The following is an 18,244-nucleotide window of genomic DNA, read 5'->3' on the forward strand; positions in this document are numbered from 1 at the left end:
CTGTCTGCTCCTCTTCAGTTTTATTGCTAGATTTATTTTGCCTTCCCAGGCCCAGCAGATGACAATGCAGGCGATGGCGATGTCCAGCACTCCAGTGTCCAGTCCCCCCACCTCGCCCATTACGAGCCCTCCCACGAGCCCTCTGCTGCCCCACCTGGTCAGCCCCTACGCTGTCTTGCCGCCCAGTCCCTACGCTAACATGCCGCCCAGCCCCTACGCCAACTTCAGTCCCAACCCCTATGCTGCAGCGGGTCTACCGCCCAGTCCCTACGCCCCCTCTGACGAGCCCACCAGCCAGCCTCAGCCTGACCCGGGCCCCGGGTCCAGCCCCGCTATTGCTGCGCCAAGAGGGCCTAAAGTCAGCGCTGCTGCTCAGGTCAGTGACTCTAGATGTGGGAGGGTAAAGACCACAGTGACATATTATATAATAGCACTGACCTTTTAAAATCAAGGAAAGACAGAACAAATGAACGACTGGCAGATTAAACCATCAGGTATGACAGGTTAAGACTTCAAGGACCAATGCGTAAGATTTAGCACCATCTCATGGTAAATCTGTTAATGCTTAACCTTGTGTCCTAATATCCCTCATGGTGTCACATTGGACCTACTGTATGGCCATTGTGATGTCACGGTAAAATCAGGAATAACTAAGCAGGAGGTAATGTAAATATATCACTGTTATTTGTGAATAAAACACCTGATATAGAATCTCCAATAGATTCCTTTACATGTTACATGTGGGGCTTTTAAAGTGCCAGTTCGTCTAAATCACTGGAACAGGTTAGGATTTGTCATTGAGGCTTAAGCATCGAGAAAAACAGGACTGTGGGTTGATGGCGCTTTGACTCCTGCGGCCTCTGATTCATCTAGTTAGTTGATTATTTAGTCAGTGTCTGAAGTCTACATTAATGTAAATGATGGCCCCGTTGATGTTGAAGCTTCTATCTTTTATTTTTTTTAAATGCATTTGTTTACCAAAGTGGGTTAGACACACGAGATGACATGTTTACAGACACTGTGTGTCTTTGTGGCTTTTCCAGGTCGAGTCAGGTAAGGACAGCGTCCCCCGCAGGAAGGCTCCAGGCATCCCTGTAAAGAGGGACACACCAGTCAGGAAGTTTGGTGAGAGAGAGAAAACAGGAGGTCATATGATAAACACAAGATAATTAAAAAAAATAATAATAATAAAATAATAATAATTATAATAATGTGTAAATCCTCATTCAAAGCATTTTGGCAATTTGTGTCTCAGTTTCAGACCCTGTGAGGACGTCTCCTCCGCCCCCTGCTGGAGATGTGGTGAAGTACTCATCCCGGCTGTTAGATCATGTTGTTCCCAGCCAAGACATGCAGGGTACCACGGGTTTTCTACACACATCGTGACCCTTTAAAATAGTCCACTTAGATTTGCCTCTTGACATTCCTATCTTTAGTGTTTCTGTTTTGTTCACATAAAAATTGAAGAAATGTGATGTGTGATCTACATAATTCCTGAATGGACGCCCCCTCTTTTTCCTCACAGATATCATCCGAAGGTACAACTCCCCGCCTCCAGCGCCAGAGCTCCTGCCAGCAGGAAAGGGGTGAGCGTTCGCAAACGCAAAGGCTGCCTCGCAACTCTCCGGCACGCTGCGAGACACTGATTCTATGAACACATAACGTTGTACAAATCCACGGTTTGAACTGTATATTGTTTGTAGCCAGCAGATCCTGGCACAGTAGTTTTCAGCTCTCACACTTGTGTGAATGTGTTTTCAGGAGACCAGAAGGGAAGTTCAGGAAGAAGCAGAGCCCTCGTGAAGAGGCATTGCAGATCCTGAAACCTCAGATGGACAACCCTCCTGCTCCACAGGTACACACACACACACACACACACACACACACACACACACACACACAACCTGTAAAAGACTTTGAAAAAATGCAACGATCACAAAAGCAAATTGAATTTTTCTGTCCACGCAGCCCAAACGCATTGTCAGCCCCTCCCCTTCTACACCTGCAATAAAAGAGGGTGGAGTCAAACCTGCCAAATCAAATCAAGTCATCAAGTCAAAAGCACCTCCTCGTCCTCTGCCCGCACCGCCCCCAAGTACGTGCGCTCTATCGGATCATCTTCTCATTCTGCTCTGCTTGCACAGACAGAAACTGACACTGAAATTGTTTCTTTTTTCTAAGTAAAGCTCATTTCATAACTGAATCACTTTTTGGAAACAGCTTCTTCTCCCACAAACCTTTATCAGACTTGTCAGAAACATTCCGCCGTCTTTCCACTTTAAAATATGCTCGAGTCTGGCAGAGCCTGCAAAACCAGGGCCGAGCGGCCGCGTCTGCTCAGTGGCTTCCAACCATCCTTTAAAGAGAAGCAGGACTCAGCAGGATTTCATGCTAACCAAAGTCTCCACTTACCGCTTTCATCAGGGAAAATGGAAGTAGTGACCCATGAAACTACCTGCTGAGATTTTTCCGTCGGATTAAAGAGTTGGCGGGGCGGCTCATTATTTAGCGGAGAGGAAGCCCGAATGGTCCTCTGTAGTGACATCACCAAAAGCGTGTGGAAGTTTATTATATATTTATCTGCCCGTTTCTTTTCTTTTTTTTGTAAAAATGATGCTTTGATCTGGGCCGGCCCAGGAACAGTTTGATCATAATTTCCTTTCACCCGTCAATGACAATGTCACAATCTTGTTGATTGGGCTGCTCGCACCAGTGGAGTTCCAAACTCACAGGCTTTGCCTGCTTACTTTCAAAACTAAATAGTTTCTAATGCCAAACACATTCTGTAATGATACTGAAAGCCATATTGCACAGTATGCAGTGTTTATAGATACACAAATAAACCAAATGACGCTCAGGTCTTTGACGTGGCAGCTGCACAGCTGCACGCCGAATCTCAGCTGCAAGGTCCCACCGCACCATGTGACCTCACTAACACAGCTCAGGTTATGACAACACACACAAACGCATCTGTCCTCTGCCGTTCCTGTAAACCAAATCCCGTGGGGGGACGCGAGGACAGTGACACGCTCGGCGGCTCTCCGCAGAAACTTCAGCGGCAGGTCGTTATTACGATTCACTTCACGTGCCGTTAGAAAGCGACAACATCTTCTTTTCCGTCGCAGTATCTCGAGAGCTTCCCGTTGAGGCGGACACCATCCAGACGCATCTCCACCAGAGCACCAACGAGGAGCACTACACCTACACCAACGTTCCCTGGAGGCTCTACCTCAGGAAGGAGGTGCGTGCGCTCACAAGCAGGCCAAGCGCTTGCAAATGTTTGTCGACGCAAATGTTTTCAACTCTCTTTTTCTCTCAGGTTTTTTATCCCAAGGACAGCTTCAACAACCCTCTGGTGCTGGATCTCATTTTCAAACAGGTAACCCGTGCACGCACATGAAAGAAACAATCATGAGGAGATGAAAAAAACTTTGATAAACAACTTTTACACCAACTGTCATCGTCCGTATTTTTATTAGAACAGAATTTCCATAGACAGCTAAGACTTCGTTATTTCCGACATTGGCTCCCCTGCATTCTTCTCCGCCGCCTTCTTTCCCGCAGATCGTGAACGACACTCTGTCGGAGGCGTGCGTTCGCATCACCCAGGATGAAAGGCAGAAAATGAAGGCTCTTTTCGGTAGTCTGTCTGTTCTCCGCTAAGGCATTTTTTTCCCCCTCTTCTCCGGGGCTGCAACGCTCCGATTGCGTCTCTTTGACACTCACAAGTTCCTCCTGTGCGTGACTGACAGCCAAACACGGCGTGGAGCAGAACATGGATCCAGTGGAGGAGGGCGTGAAGAAGACGATCGTCAACGCCGCCAGAGAAACCTGGGAAATATATTTCTCCCGTCTGTTCCCGGCATCGGTGAGGGCCTTCCAGTCCTTTCAGTATAATTATTGCTGTGCTGTGTTCATTTTTAACCAACCGATGTGCTTTACTTGTGCGTGCAGGGTAGCGTGGGCACAGGTGTGCAGGTGTTGTCAGTGTCCCACAGTGGAATCAAGCTGTTGAAGACCGTAAAGAGCAGCGCCGCAGCTCCAGACTACTTCAGAGTTCTTCGACCCTACACGTGCGTGCAGCTCAGTGTCTTTGCTTTGTTTGTGTTCTGTATTTATGCTGAGGTCCTCATCCAGGGATTTCACCAGTCAACGTCGAGGTCAATGTGTTGTAAAGTAACAGCGTGCCGAAATTGCTGTCGATTATTTTCAAAAAAGAGAAGCAACAGGTTGTCAAACGAATCATGATTCCAGAGCTCATATTTCAGCAGCTCTTAACTGGTGGAGCCTCGGGACCAGCACTTTTTCCTTATCTTCAAGTTGCGACCCAAATGTATTCCACAAAAATAGAAAAATAGTGCAACAATACAGAATGCCATCATCCATATATATTTTAAAATCCCTTTTTTAAAAAGGGGAAACTTCGCCTGAAGCCGCAACCCAATCAAAACAGTTTGGCGACCCACTTTTGGGCTGGATCCACCAGTTGAGAAACACTGATTTAGTCGATGGCTGTAGTGTACAGTGTACAGTGTCATTATCTTTGCAAATCACTTTTTTTCCTTTTGGCACTGTGTTTTCCCAGCTATGCAGACATCCTGTTTGTGACCATCCCGTCTGAAAACATGCTGGAGTTTAATCTGACCAATGAGAAGCTGATCCTGTTCTCAGCCAAGGCGCCGCAAGTCAAACACCTGATAGACGTCTTCATCAGCGAGATCAAAAAGGCATGGCGGGCACACACACACACACACACACACACACACACTCATCCATATGTTCCTCTTTTAGACTCAGGCTTTCTCTTGCTTGCCGCTAACATGGAGCTGAATTGCAAATACTGCCACACAGTGAATCACTTGTTGGACTGACAGTGTTGGAAGTCAGGCTGCTTCTTGTTCTACTTGCAGGACTCAGACTACGTGATTGCAGAGCGTAACTTTGTGACCGAAGACCACTCCATGCTACGGTTTCACAAGGGTGACATCATCAGGCTGCAGGTTATGGATGGACTGGAAAAGGGTGAGAAACTGTATTACCTGTGGCCAGAATCCTGCTATCTCGTGAATACATCCCCGATTAAAGGCCTAGCCCGTCTGTGCCTGTCGCACTCTTTCAGGTTTCAGCTACGGCTGCGTGGTGAGGAAGATGGTGGTGTATTTGGAGGAAATGAAAAGAGATACTTCGGACTTTGGTGAGTACTTCACTGAGGTTTTTCAATGAAGTCCTTGTGGTCAAAGAATTGATGAAGTAAGAAAATGTCTAAACTGGACTGCAGAAGAAGTTTTCTTTTTGCCTTGGAAAATACAATCTTTAAATTACAGGTCCAAGGTACAAATTACAAACATATAACTGGTGATAAATATGCATTTCAGTTCAAGCTTGTGACCTTTGTTCACTCAAATAAACTGGTCCAAGTTGCAGCCGAGTGACCACTGTCCATGGCATTACAAAAGCAATGTCCTGCAGATGTGATGAAGTCTGAAGGATTGGGATGTTGACGACACCCACAGCAATCTGTAAATGCAATGTTGTATCAGAAAACGATTTTTTCAGACAGGAGCTAGCGAGGCAATTTAAAAAATATTGATTCGTGTCATTTCTTTGGGACACAAAAGACAAAACGTAATCACAGAGGAGAGGTTTTGTAGATTTATTACTCAGCAAAAGCTGGATAGAAATAATTTCATCTCTGCCTTCATTCACTCTTTGCAGTTTTCAACTGTTGTCTTTTAAACAACAAATAAACCGCAGCAAATCATTTTGTTGTTGTTGTTGTTGTGAGGTGGGCAAAAAATGCTGCGCTGTTTATGAACTTTGTATTTCTCTAACTTTAATAACTAGATCCTATAGTCACACAGCTCTTAAGTTGTGTGCTGCCATTTCTTCCATGTATTGTGTGACTGCTGCCACCTACACGATGTGACAGAATACAGCATTTATTGTAATCATTATTGTCATATCAGGAGGATTTATAGGCACTGAGTTGGCTCAGTAAATGGTAAGGAAACTGCAAAGACAGCAAGTTGGTTCCATTTATGGAAATGTTGTGTTTCATCCTCTCCTCTGCTCTTCTGTTTTGTTTTTTTTTACCTTGAAACACTTACAAATTTACATTCATCACACTTCAATATTGCTGAAACAAATTCAACAGCAAAGTCTACGAAGTTTACAACAGCACAGCTAATTTTCCTTTTTTGGCCTGATTATCTCTATTTTGGTTTCGAGCAGCAGTGCAGATACCTGTCTGATTTTTATGATGCCTTAATCTTTTAGTGCTTCTAGGCAGATAGATGCAGGAATATGTGATGAGGTCATGACCTTAACTTCGACCTTAACGTCAGGCGTGATGCGGACAGGACAAACACACCGTAATATGTTTCCACACGCGTGTTTAGAATCTATTATTAGGCCGCAGGCTGTATTGTAGACCAGGTTATCGGCGCATCACCTGAGGTGAGCCAGCTCTTGTTAATTGTGTAGATAGAGATCTGACATGTTTAACTGAAGCGCCTGCCCTGCTGTTAGAGTAAGGGCAGATAGTAATCTGGAGGGCTGAGGGCGGTTATAAGGACAAATTTAACCCATATATGTGTGAGCGCCGGGGGTTGGGGTCCTGATCTCTCCGCTCCTTGTGCCAGGCTGGAAGTTCGGCGCTGTGTTCAGCCGCTCCGGCTCCTTCCCGGCTGAGTGCGTCCACCCAATCGCGGCCCCGGACTTCCTGTCACTGCCGCTGGACCGTACAGCGGAGCCGCGGGGAGGAGCGGGTCAGTTCGCGGCATCCTCGGCCGTGGCTGTCGCCGTGGCGTCCACCATGGCCGCGCACGAAATTGATCAAACCATAGAGGTGCCACTCTCCTTTTTTTCCCGCCTCCCTGCAAAATTAATAAAATAAGATGACACCTTGGTGATTAATGTCCCCTTTTTGAATCTTCAGAGGGTTTCTCTGGACGGGTTTGTTGATGGAGACCTGGATGAGAGAGCGCTGCATGACAGCCAGTATGACATGCTGGAGTTTGCCAAGAAGTACTTCAGACAGGGGACCAAAGGAAAGGGGTGAGAAGAGACAGCAATCATCCCCCTGAAACACAGGAAAATCAAAAGCATTTCCAGACCGGTAGATGAACATTAAGGAGCGCATTGACACAAAAGCAACTGAACAACAGCTTGAAAGGAAGAGAATATATTGACAGCGCCGTGTTCTTCCAAACAGAAACCTGATTTGTAATCAAAAGTACAAAAACACAACAGAGCCTATAGGTCATGAAACATAACACAGTAATTTCCTCGACAGTGGCTGCACCTGCTTCGACTTCATATTGGAGTTTGCCTTTTATGTCAGGAAATCTGCAGCCTGTGCACACAGTGTGTCTGATTTCCTCTCCAGAGATTCCCTGAAGAGCAAAAACAAGAACAGGGACCTCCGAGAGCCGACCGACATGATCAAGTTCTCCAAGGTGCTTTTTATTTGTTTCCCTGCTGCACTGCCTTTCTCCAGAGTTTTGGTCGGGTTGCATCGTCCAATTAAAATATTCCATTCTCACCCGTGTGATTTTCATCTGGCAGACGCCTCTGACTGAGTCACTGATAGAGTTTACAGACCCGGCCATGAGCCGAGTGGCAGCTGATCTCTTCCTGTGTAAGTTTCCATCTTCTTACATCATCTTCCCGACGTGAGTGTTTCTACCGTCGCGCCTTCGCTATGAGTAATCATCAGGGGGTCAAGGACTGAATCTGTGCGTTCAACTTGACTTCAGTATGTTTGTGCGATCTGCGCAGCGGTGATGCGTTTCATGGGGGACTCGCCGCCCAGGGGGCAGAGCGAACAGGAAGTGGCCTGCACTTTCCTCAAGGTAACTACCTTTGCTCTTAGGTCACCGTCCGAGTCCTTCGATTTTGAACTGGCGTGTGCATTGTTTGTGTTATTGTTGTGTCCCAGCTCATAGGAGAGTACACCTTGATGAGGGACGAGGCTTACTGCCAGCTGCTCAAACAGCTTACGGCGAACACCAGCTCCAAACCGTAAGTCTGCTCGAATACATTACCGGTCTTCACACCACAGCCCAGCCCAGCATGCAAACACACACACACACACACACACACACACACACACACACACACACACACACACGCTCCGCTCCCTCACCCAAGCCTATAATCCCGGGTGCATCCGTGTGCCCTCGCGTCATTGCAGTGATAGTTGCCAGCGAGGCTGGAGGCTGCTCTACATCCTGACTGCCTTCCACCGCTGCTCCGAGGTCCTCAAACCCTTCCTGCTCAAATACTTGCAGCAGGCCTCCCTCGGCGCCGGAGCGCAGTATCAGGGTGAAAACACACGCACGCACACTAACGGAGTGAATAAAACCCCGCTGTGCGCATCGACCAAGCCCTCGTGACGCGACCATGTGCCTTGTGACAGGCATCGCGAAAGCGTGTGAGCAGAACCTGAAGAAGACGTTCCAGTACGGCGGCCGCGTTGTTCCACCCAACAGCATGGAGCTGAAGGCCATGATGGTGAGTTTGTACGATGTCGGTTTCCAACAAGGATATCTGATTTGCATTTGAGATTTTTTTTTTTTTTTTAAGTGCTATTACAGTCGGTTCTGCTCATTTGTCCCATAACGACTTGTGTGTCTTCTTCACTCTCGAATAATCACATGAAAACATTCAAATAAATGGCTGTTTTCTGGCATTTCTAAATCCCCAAGTTCTTTGTGCCATTTGCTGAGCTCTTCCTTTGTGCAAATGTATTAGAAAGACGCAGAGGGGCAACGCTGTTGTTCTCGGCTCTTTCATTTTCATAATGACATACTGGAGGCTGAAAATAGCCCTAAAAATGCACTTAAGCTGCATGTGAAGATAAATATTAAAAACTGTATATTATTTAGCGGGTTCAAGGCTTTGTGAGACAGAGGAGGAATCACAAACCAGTAATGAGAATTTTATTAAGTTTTAATGTGGTTTTTGGTTTTTATCATTTTAACTCGCGCAATTGTTCTGTATTTTCCACCACAAAATCAGCTGTACATAAGAGCTGCATCTGTCTAAATGTCTTCTGAAACGCAACCCCATGTATCGATGTACCGCATGTGCATTTTGTCCTGAACGAGTTTTGCTTCCGCAGGCGGGTCGCAGTTCAAAGCGTCAGCTCTTTCTTTTCCCTGGGGGCATTGAACGTCACGTGAAAATCAAAACGTGCTCTGTAGGTATTTGACTTCTTCCGGTGCTTTTGCCGCTTGTTGTCTGTGAGGACAGAGCTGAGACATTCCTGTGTCCCAGGTGGCCCTGGAGGTGATCGAGGAGTTGTGTTACGAGATGGGCCTGCACAGGATGGAGGCGATGAGAGAATATGCCATATTTTTCATCACCAGTGGAGGTGAGCTCGCTCAGTTATCACTTATCCCTCCATAATCTCCCACACTCACACACACAATGAGTGGGCCATTGGAACCAGAGTTCAAAATGTCAGAGGAAGTAGGTAGCCAGAAGCAGCCTGTTTGGATCCAAACCAAGACCGAGACAGCTTTAAGCTGAGACACTGACTTTGTGTCACGCAGTTGTTGTTGTTGCCGCCAGTGTGGATACAGCCTGTTAAAACACAGTGACACATGCCTGATGTTCAGTGCAGCAGAAAACTAATGTTCTTCTACTATTTTAGAGGCCTGCCAGAATAGTTTGGACAGAAACAATCAAAGTGTGTGATTTGGGTTCAGGTGTTGTCGAGTAAATCACACAGCAATGAACAGGGAAGAGAACAGGATTTAATCTGCTGTCGCTCAGATTAACGCTGGTCACATCTGACCCCAAACCCACCATTATTTCTAAACATTTGTCTTTTCTGGGTTTAGCTGCAGTACAAAGTTACTCTAAATTCATCAGGCTGATATGACTGCAAAATAATGATCCATGACATTTAATGTCAGATAACACAACCAACTGTGTGTGTTGACTGGTCTGCCAAGACCAATCAAATACACACTGTTCACATTTGCTGTCTAATTGTACGTGAATGCATCATTGAGGTGGTTTGTTGTGCATTTATGCAGATGGACAGATAGTTAGGACTCGGCCACCAGTTAATAGAACGATTTGGATTCTTCGGCTTCTCTGTTGGTATTGGAATGGATAGATTGTTTAAAACACTTGTTTGTTTAAATAATTCAATAAATGTCTTTGTTTGTGTGGCGTGTTCAGGTCAGAATGTGCGTCCGCTGAACAAACAGGAGTACATCCTGGACATCGCCGCGGAGGCGGAGGCGGTCGACAGCAATTACAGCTTCTGGTTCCGACGGGTCATCTGGACTCAGCCGCTCAAGTTCGACAACGAGCTGTGCGTGGCCATGCACTACAACCAGGTGAGGCGCTGCTGCTGCTGCTGCTTCTGCTTCTGTTGGCGGCAGTCGAGCACATACTTGACCTGGCTTTGTGCGCTAATGTGTTTGTGCGTATGTCCAGATTTTACCAGATTACCGTAAAGGCCTGCTGAACGTTCTGCCTCCCGGGAAAGTGAGCGACCAGCAGTTCCACCAGATCACTAAGCTGGCGGCTCTGCAGCACCGAGCCAAAGACATCGTCTTCATCCCCAGCATGTGAGGAAACCAGAGCCAGGATCAGCAGTCGGCTGGTCCGGTCTCATCCGCTCACTGTAGCATTCTAGAGGCTGAGCAAGTTAGACTAGAAGAGAGGAGATGATACGGTTTGTTGGCGAGAAGATGAGCAACAGGGCCATCTAGTCCTGTTGTATTTGATAAAGAGCCGATATAGTCAATACCACTGGTTCTCAAATGGTGGAGTCCCAGGAAGCACATTTCTTTTTCCTTATAATGAAGTCGCGACCCAAATTTATTCCACAGCTCTCAATTTTTTCAACAAAATTAAAAATCATATCCCACTTTCTATCACGTCTACGAAATAAATGATTGAAATTATTGAATTGAATTATGTGTCGTGCCAAATAAATGCACAATTTCTGTATAGATTTATATTTTTTTAAATCCCTTTTTTAAAAAAAACAAAAAAAAACAATGGGAAACTGCCCACAAAGCTGCGACCCAACCCACTTTTGACCCACGACCCACCAGTTGAGAACTGCTAGTCTATATCTTGGCAGCAGGAAGCAGTCAACCCTAGTCAGAGAGATGAAACTACAGCGTGGTTGCCAGAAAAACGTCTTATCCAGATTTTACACTTCACCATCCCCTCTTCCCCCTTCGCAGCTGCGCAGCTTCTGCACTGAAGTGCTGGACCGTAAGCCCAGGACTGATACATCATTCATCTGAAAGACTTTTTTTCTCACCCACTTTCCTCCAGACATGAATTATCAGAGTACATTGCGACTCCACTGTTTAAAAAGCAGCCGCCCCAGCAGTGGGTTGCTATGGTGACGCAGCACATGCAGCAAGTCCAGAGCCTGAACCCACACCAGGCCAGAGCACAGTTTCTGGGTAGGTTCCTCCTCGCTCATGTTTAAATGATGGCAGGAATATCTGGATCGGTTTTTAGTAGCTAGTAGTTAAAGACAATAAAAAAAACCTCACAGTTTCAGACTGTTCCAACTCTCTCTCTCTGAACAGTGCCTTGGATAGATACATAGATAGACAGATAGATAGATAGATAGATAATTTCTCAGCTTTCAGTTAAAAAAAAATGCCTAGAGAATAATTAAAATAAAGAAGTAAAAGAATGAGTAACATTAAGATATAAGGTAAAAAAAAAAAACTAAAAAAAAACAACAACATGGTATCGAGGTTTAAAAAGCAAAATGCAGAATTGCAAGGTATAAAGTGCTAAGTGAATTTTGAAAACAATGTATTAAAACATGGTTGACATTGCCATATAATTGGCAATATAATTCATAATACTGATTTAAAAAATCTCAGGGCCATTATCTTTTTAATAAGATGTTTGTTCTGAGTGCAACTTTGATAAAGTATTATGTTGTGCTCACTCGTGCTCTCCTCTTTGCCACTTGTGTGAAGGCCTGATCAGCGCCTTCCCCATGTTCGGCTCCTCCTTCTTCTACATCCACAGCAGCAGCTCCACCTCCTTCTACGCTCCCTGCATTCTGTCCGTCAATCAGCACGGCCTGCATTTTTTGCACAAGAGCACGCACGTAAGTAGCCATTCACATGCGCGTTCTCTCATGATTTGTCTTCCCAGTGGCTAAAACACAAGCAAAGAATTGAGCGTGCACTGTGCGTGTTTTGCACTCCGTCTGCCTCGCAGGAGCTGATGGCAGTGGTCCCCCTGGTGGAGGTGCAGGCCACCCGCACCCAAAGGCCCACTGCTGGAACCAGTTACCCCTACGTCGACATCACCGTGGGGGACATGAGCGCACAGCGGGTGGTGCAGCTGCAGTTAGAGCAGGTACAGCACCACTTTTCAGGACACACTTGATTCTTTCTCTTTTTGCCGCAGCTCACTCGTTGCTGTGTGTTTGTCTCCAGGGCCTGGAGTTGTGTCGAGTCATCGCCATGCAAGTGGAAAACATGATGCTCGTACGGGACAAGCGTCTCACCCTGCCACCTAGCGAGATCACCATGTTATAGGGCAAATGAGAAAAATAAAAACTAAACCAACACGAGATACATGTGTCAGAATAAAAGGATGGATTGTCTATTCAGGGCTCAGTGAAAAGATTCCTTATCTCAGTTAAGACCCCACCCAACATTAGGTTCACTATTTTCCCTTGCCCAGTTTCACCGACTTGTTGTGCCGGCTCCATCTGACATTTCCTGTTTTTCACCAACTCTTTCCACACACTCGGTCTCCCAGTAACGAAACGTGCTATAAATGCTCTATTTTCTCTTCTGCTGCTTGACACACTCTGTTCAACTTCAGGTCCCCAATCTGCATATCAAACCTTTCCTTTCATAGCCGTCCTGTGCTCTGTCTTCCAAGGTCTCTGTCAGTTTGATAATATATATATATATATATGAATATATATATATACATATATATAAACAGATTTATTAGACGGTTCTATTATTTCAGGCCTCAGGTTAGTGAAAACCCTTTCTTGTTAAACAAGTTTTTCCTCCAGGTCCACTTTAATCTCCCAGCCAAAAGTGCTCTTTACCTGGTCTGGTCTGGTGGCGACCTGAAAATACAGTTTTCAGTTCCTTTCATTACTACTGTATATCTTGACTTAGACATCAGACACAGCTCTAACAACCTACCTCTGAATGTCTTCAGGTATGTATGTTGCAAATACATACTGGTGATATATGTACATATATATATATATATATATATATATATATATATATATATATATATATATATATATATATATATATATATATATATATATATATATATATATATATATATATATATATATATATATATATACATACATATATATATATACATATATATACATATATATATATTTGACACCTTTAAGAGACAAGAAGACATCTACAAAGTCAGTGACAACAAGCTCATGGCTCTGGTTAATCCTTTTCTAGCTGTGCTGTGGTTTTTATTAAATGATTTGTAATTGTGTTTAATCTGTACAATACCTTAAATATTGATTAATGACTGTGATGATGCATTGTGGACATGTGCTTTTGTATTATGAAGCTTTATAACAGTTTTATATTGCATTATTTGTTTCATTTTTATTTATTTTTATTCATGATTTTTACTGTAAAACCTGATTTGGTATTCAGCGAATTGATTTATTTTCTAAAGAATATTTTATCAAAATAAAACGAATTTATTGATCCATTTATTGACTCGTATGGGAGCAACGAGTAATTCAAACGTCTTTAAAAAAAAATAGGAAAATTGGGAGAAAAAAAAATGGAAAACGTATAAATGTGATAAGACGTCAAAAGTATGAACATACGCATACATGCAGTTTAACGTGCTGAGGATGGGGGTGGGGATATGTGACTATATAAAATCATAGTCACATATTCTTCATTTAGTTTTAAAGATGGTCCCAGAGAAAAATAAAAATAGCGGACATATATATATATATATATATATATATATATATATATATATATATATATATATATATATATATATATATATATATATTGACGTCCATGCAACGCTTTTTTTTTCTTTTTTTTTTAAACTTGAACTATAAAGCAGGCAAACAAATCCCTTTAGTGTAGCTTTAGGTTACACACACGTGTGTTTCTGCTGCTTGAAAAGATGTCGCTGAGACTAAATTAGCCAGTAGTCTTGAGTGTCCCACTCACTCAGCACTGCCAACCCAACATGGACAGAGGCGTCCTCTGTCCTGTTTGGGACACGTGACAGCCCCTCCCCAAATAGCAGGTCATTGAGCATGCGCACACCTCCCGCAGGTTACACGAGTTTATTTTCAGTATTTTATGTTTGGACGCGCAGTGACTTGAGAGAGCGCTAAACGCTTGGCCGAAGCGTTTGCTGAAACGACGAGACATTTTTTGTGAACGTTCGAGAATAAAGGCCAGAAACGGAACGTCTCCAGAGCACCGAGGTTTGGAATTTAGCGCTGACATGTGAAATGTTGCTGCGTGGTTTGTCGGTATTTCCAGGCGGCGACGGACAAACCAAACCAGGTTAGCATAGCCGACTAGCCACGGCTACAGTTAGCATTTCCGCTGCTCGTGTTCACCCAGCGGTTATCTCACCGCTGCCCGCTTGGAATCTTTGGGAAGTCTCACTTACTCGTCTCGAATTCATCACCGGGCAGCATATTAAACTCCCCGACTCGCAAACGTGGCGACTGACCAGGGCTAGCTTGCGAGCTAGGTAACTACGTATGTGCCGTGGTCGGAAGTGGCTGGTGAGTTGACCGAGTGGGATCCAACAGATAATGCCGTTCACAAACGGAGCCTGCTGGTGTTAACCACACTCATTGGAGGGGGCGGGGGGGGACATGCAGGCGTGAGAGGTCAAGTTTCGAGTTCGCGTCGCCGTCAAAAGAAGAAAAAACAGCCGCGTTGTTTCGGGTGACATGGCAGCCAGCGGATACTCTGACCTGAGGGAGAAACTCAAGTCCATGACCCCGCACAGAGACGAGGAGAAGAACGGGGCGAGAAATGGCAGCGGCTCCAAAGGTCGGAAGCGTAAGTTTCGGGAGTCCGACGACGACGACTACGGACACAGCGACGACAGCGGCGACCTGCGGGAGCAGGAAGCCCGTCTGGTGAGGGGCAGCATCCAGCAGCAGAACATCTTCACGCCGGAGGAGTGCTCCCTCATTGAGGAGAAGATCGACGACGTCGTGGCCCAGGCGGAGGCTGGACTCTTCCGGGAGCACACGGTGGACAGGGCGCCCCTGCGCAACAAGTACTTCTTCGGGGAGGGCTACACGTACGGATCCCAGCTGGAGAAGCGCGGCCCGGGCCAGGAGAGGCTCTACAGCAAAGGGGAGGTGGACGACATCCCCGGCTGGGTGCATGAACTGGTCATCAAGCGACTCGTGTCCAACGGGGTGATCCCCGAAGGGTTCGTCAACAGCGCCGTCATCAACGACTACCAACCCGGCGGCTGCATCGTGTCCCACGTCGACCCCCTACACATCTTTGCTCGGCCCATCGTCTCCGTGTCCTTCTTCAGCGACAGCGCCCTGTGCTTCGGCTGCCGCTTCCAGTTCAAACCCATCCGGGTGTCGGAGCCAGTGTTTGTTCTGCCCGTGAGGAGAGGGAGTGTCACAGTTCTCAGGTAAACACGCTCGCCTTCGCAGTCTTCTGGACTTGGCTTGTGTCACTTCAAGGGCTGACGATGTTTGTTTTGACTCTTGCAGCGGTTACGCAGCTGACGACATCACACATTGCATCAGACCCCAGGACATCACAGAGCGACGGGCGGTCATCATCCTCAGAAAGTGAGTCGGCGACGCTCCCGTTTAGCTGACGGCTGATACTGTTTTTGACTTCGCTCTCTCATCGTGTGTCTGTTGTTCCCTGTTCTTCAGAACCAGGCCCGATGCTCCTCGACTGGACTCTGACAACATTCTGAGCTCTTCTCCGGCAGAGAGACCTGCTCCTCTTAAAGCCAAACGTTCACATCGCAGAGCAGATCCCGATGCTGCACACAGGTACGCCCACATACATACATGACTAGGAGCACATAAGTTAGGGGAGTTAGAGAGACACGGCTCTGTGGACAAGAAGATTCCATAAATTCCGAGAAATAAAAGGGATCCACTTTAAGCAAGCCTGTTGACCTGGAAACGCAGCCTCTTCAGTGACATGAATTGTCCTATGTAGATAGAAATGAAGTTGTTCTGAACCTCAGTGAATGGTGAAAATGCAACTTTGTTACATAAGAACTCTGTGGTGTCTCAGGTCTTAGATGCTCACGTTTTACTGTGTGTTAATTGATGGTGGCTAGTCACAATGCAATTCAACTGTCCTTAAAGTGAAACTCAAACTTATTTCTGTGTGCGCAAACATGCCTGCAGTTCAGTTCAGTGGCATAACCTCTGTTGTTGAATTTCCTTGTTCTGATTTTGTAAATTGACCAGATTGATTGAATGTGACTAAGTGCAATGTTGAGAGAAGAGGGGATCATAGGTGGATAAAAGTGTATAGAAACTGTGAATGTTCTTTTCAGCAGGTTCTTACCGACCAGAGCTGCATCACACTCACAACTTTATCTCCATTCTTTCCTGTCTAAACTCTACTTTTCCATCCGGAACAATACAGAAAAAAATGAAAACTACATTACACTTGTGATGGGGCTATAAGTGCCATAATTGAGGCTCTGTTCGTGTTACTTTGAGAATGGGCCCCCAAGACGGTGCATCAATGACACAGTTGTTGTCTGTCTTATGTAACCAATCTCACAAGGCATCTCATTTTCGTCTCCTCCATCAGGCCAAGAGTTTTAGAGATGGACAAAGAGGAGAACAGACATCCATCAGCGTCTCACCACCATCGTCACAGTGACAGCTCAGAAAACTACTGGAGGCGGAGTCAAGACTCCGACAAACACCGTGAAAGTTCGGGACGCAAAGTGAAAATGAGACGCCACTGAGCACTTCTCATTGTAAATGTAGACATAGATGTACCTGCTCTTTCTGTGTACTGTTACCCCCCTTTTTTTTTTCTTTTGACGAGTCACCACTTCCGTCTTCCAGTGGTAGTCGGCGCTGGGAGCACAGTCATCCCATTGTCTGCGGTTTGGTTTGACTTCTGAGTGGGTATTTGTTTCTCGCAGGTGAATCTCTGCTTGAGTTACTTATTACAGTTAAGTTCTGTAGTTAAAAATGTTCTGAAATCCTTTGTTTTTGTGTGTATAGATGCGCAAAGATGGCATGTATTTTTTGTAACCAAGATGTACAGACTACAAAAGTTAAGAGACGGTTGCGTGTGTGGATTTGTACAGAGGAAAACTGAGCTGTAATCTAACTTGTTATAATGTACAATATGTTTGTATAGTCTTTATTTGGGGGAAACTTTTTTGCAGTCACCTTCATGGGTTTTCACACCTTTGTTTTTGAACTGTACCTTTACTATGCCATCCTTAGATCAACCCTCTTTTTGCAGGTCAAGTTAAAACTACAGACTTTACTTTCTGTTTCAGGATTAAATTCACACAAATTCCTCCTTGCCTCCTCTGTTGCCATTTGGAACATCGACTAAACTGAAGCTTTTTGGAGTAATGACAACCTCAGGCCTTGTGTAACACTCCTGTTTCAGTCTTAAGTTGCTTGGCCTTACTGAGTGACAGAAGAAACACGTTGCTCTCGTTATTAAGAAATTGCCCTAATTTCTCATGTCTGATATTTGAGTCGGTCAGAATATAATTTCAGGCAAACCACCTTTAAGTTTTGTGTAACTGCTGTCTAATTTAACGTGCAGGTTGAAGCAAAAATTCCTGATGCGTCACAGTTTGCTGTGTAAACACAGATCTGTTTTTTCCCTTTCCCCTTCGTCGGCCATATTTGGCAGAGATACTCAATAGCCGACTGCTTGGTCAGTGTGGAGTTACACATGAACAAAAATAACCCTGGTTTAAAGACGAGCAACTTTCTATAACTGGCTGGGTTATGCAGGTGGTTTTTATGATGATAATTGCTGCATTTGTAAACTTCTGATCATCTTACAGTTTAAAATAAAGTGATCTGCGCATGGCAAACGGAGGTGTGCCTCACTTGTGGCCACAAAAGGTATCAAATAGAGGACCAATCAAAACTGATTGAAATAAAGCTAACTTGTATCAACAGTACTGATCTCTCCTCACTAAACCTTGCCTCTGAACCAGGCTGTCTTGAACAGCACTAAGTAAA

General features: G+C 45.2%; 2 protein-coding genes across 2 annotated transcripts in view; both read left to right on the plus strand.

Moving 5' to 3' along the window:
* The window catches only part of myo15ab (myosin XVAb), a 34,436-nt gene extending 21,820 nt beyond the window's left edge, over nt 1–12,616 (plus strand). Inside the window, 30 exon segments of the mRNA XM_076040562.1 lie at nt 50–376; nt 1,044–1,125; nt 1,262–1,357; nt 1,526–1,586; nt 1,762–1,855; nt 1,969–2,095; nt 3,126–3,241; nt 3,320–3,379; nt 3,565–3,640; nt 3,753–3,868; nt 3,955–4,073; nt 4,586–4,727; nt 4,911–5,022; nt 5,120–5,194; nt 6,642–6,847; nt 6,938–7,056; nt 7,388–7,457; nt 7,567–7,639; nt 7,780–7,853; nt 7,940–8,022; nt 8,195–8,325; nt 8,420–8,514; nt 9,125–9,202; nt 9,280–9,376; nt 10,195–10,355; nt 10,456–10,589; nt 11,311–11,444; nt 11,979–12,112; nt 12,226–12,366; nt 12,447–12,616. Coding sequence (XP_075896677.1) covers nt 50–376; nt 1,044–1,125; nt 1,262–1,357; nt 1,526–1,586; nt 1,762–1,855; nt 1,969–2,095; nt 3,126–3,241; nt 3,320–3,379; nt 3,565–3,640; nt 3,753–3,868; nt 3,955–4,073; nt 4,586–4,727; nt 4,911–5,022; nt 5,120–5,194; nt 6,642–6,847; nt 6,938–7,056; nt 7,388–7,457; nt 7,567–7,639; nt 7,780–7,853; nt 7,940–8,022; nt 8,195–8,325; nt 8,420–8,514; nt 9,125–9,202; nt 9,280–9,376; nt 10,195–10,355; nt 10,456–10,589; nt 11,311–11,444; nt 11,979–12,112; nt 12,226–12,366; nt 12,447–12,548 — 3,435 coding nt within the window. The 3' untranslated portion in view covers nt 12,549–12,616.
* Nucleotides 12,617–14,219: 1,603 nt separating this feature from the next.
* Nucleotides 14,220–18,093, plus strand: alkbh5 (alkB homolog 5, RNA demethylase). Its single transcript, XM_076035046.1, has 4 exons — nt 14,220–15,672; nt 15,755–15,835; nt 15,926–16,048; nt 16,830–18,093. Exons 1-4 carry the CDS (start codon nt 14,963–14,965, stop codon nt 16,987–16,989), a joined length of 1,074 nt encoding a protein of 357 aa, XP_075891161.1. The 5' UTR covers nt 14,220–14,962; the 3' UTR covers nt 16,990–18,093.
* The last annotated feature ends 151 nt before the right edge of the window (nt 18,094–18,244 follow it).

The sequence above is a fragment of the Nelusetta ayraudi genome, unplaced genomic scaffold, assembly GCF_046127955.1.
Source record: "Nelusetta ayraudi isolate G7.1 ecotype Tasmania unplaced genomic scaffold, CSIRO-AGI_Nayr_v1 ptg000004l, whole genome shotgun sequence".
Classification (NCBI taxonomy): Eukaryota; Metazoa; Chordata; class Actinopteri; order Tetraodontiformes; family Monacanthidae; genus Nelusetta; species Nelusetta ayraudi.

Coding starts and splice junctions, on each gene's coding strand:
- alkbh5 (XM_076035046.1), top strand. CDS start 14,963: ATGGCAGCCAGCGGATACTCTGACCTGAGGGAGAAACTCAAGTCCATG. Junction 15,836..15,925: donor GCGGTCATCATCCTCAGAAA/GTGAGTCGGCGA, acceptor CCTGTTCTTCAG/AACCAGGCCCGATGCTCCTC. Junction 16,049..16,829: donor GATCCCGATGCTGCACACAG/GTACGCCCACAT, acceptor CTCCTCCATCAG/GCCAAGAGTTTTAGAGATGG.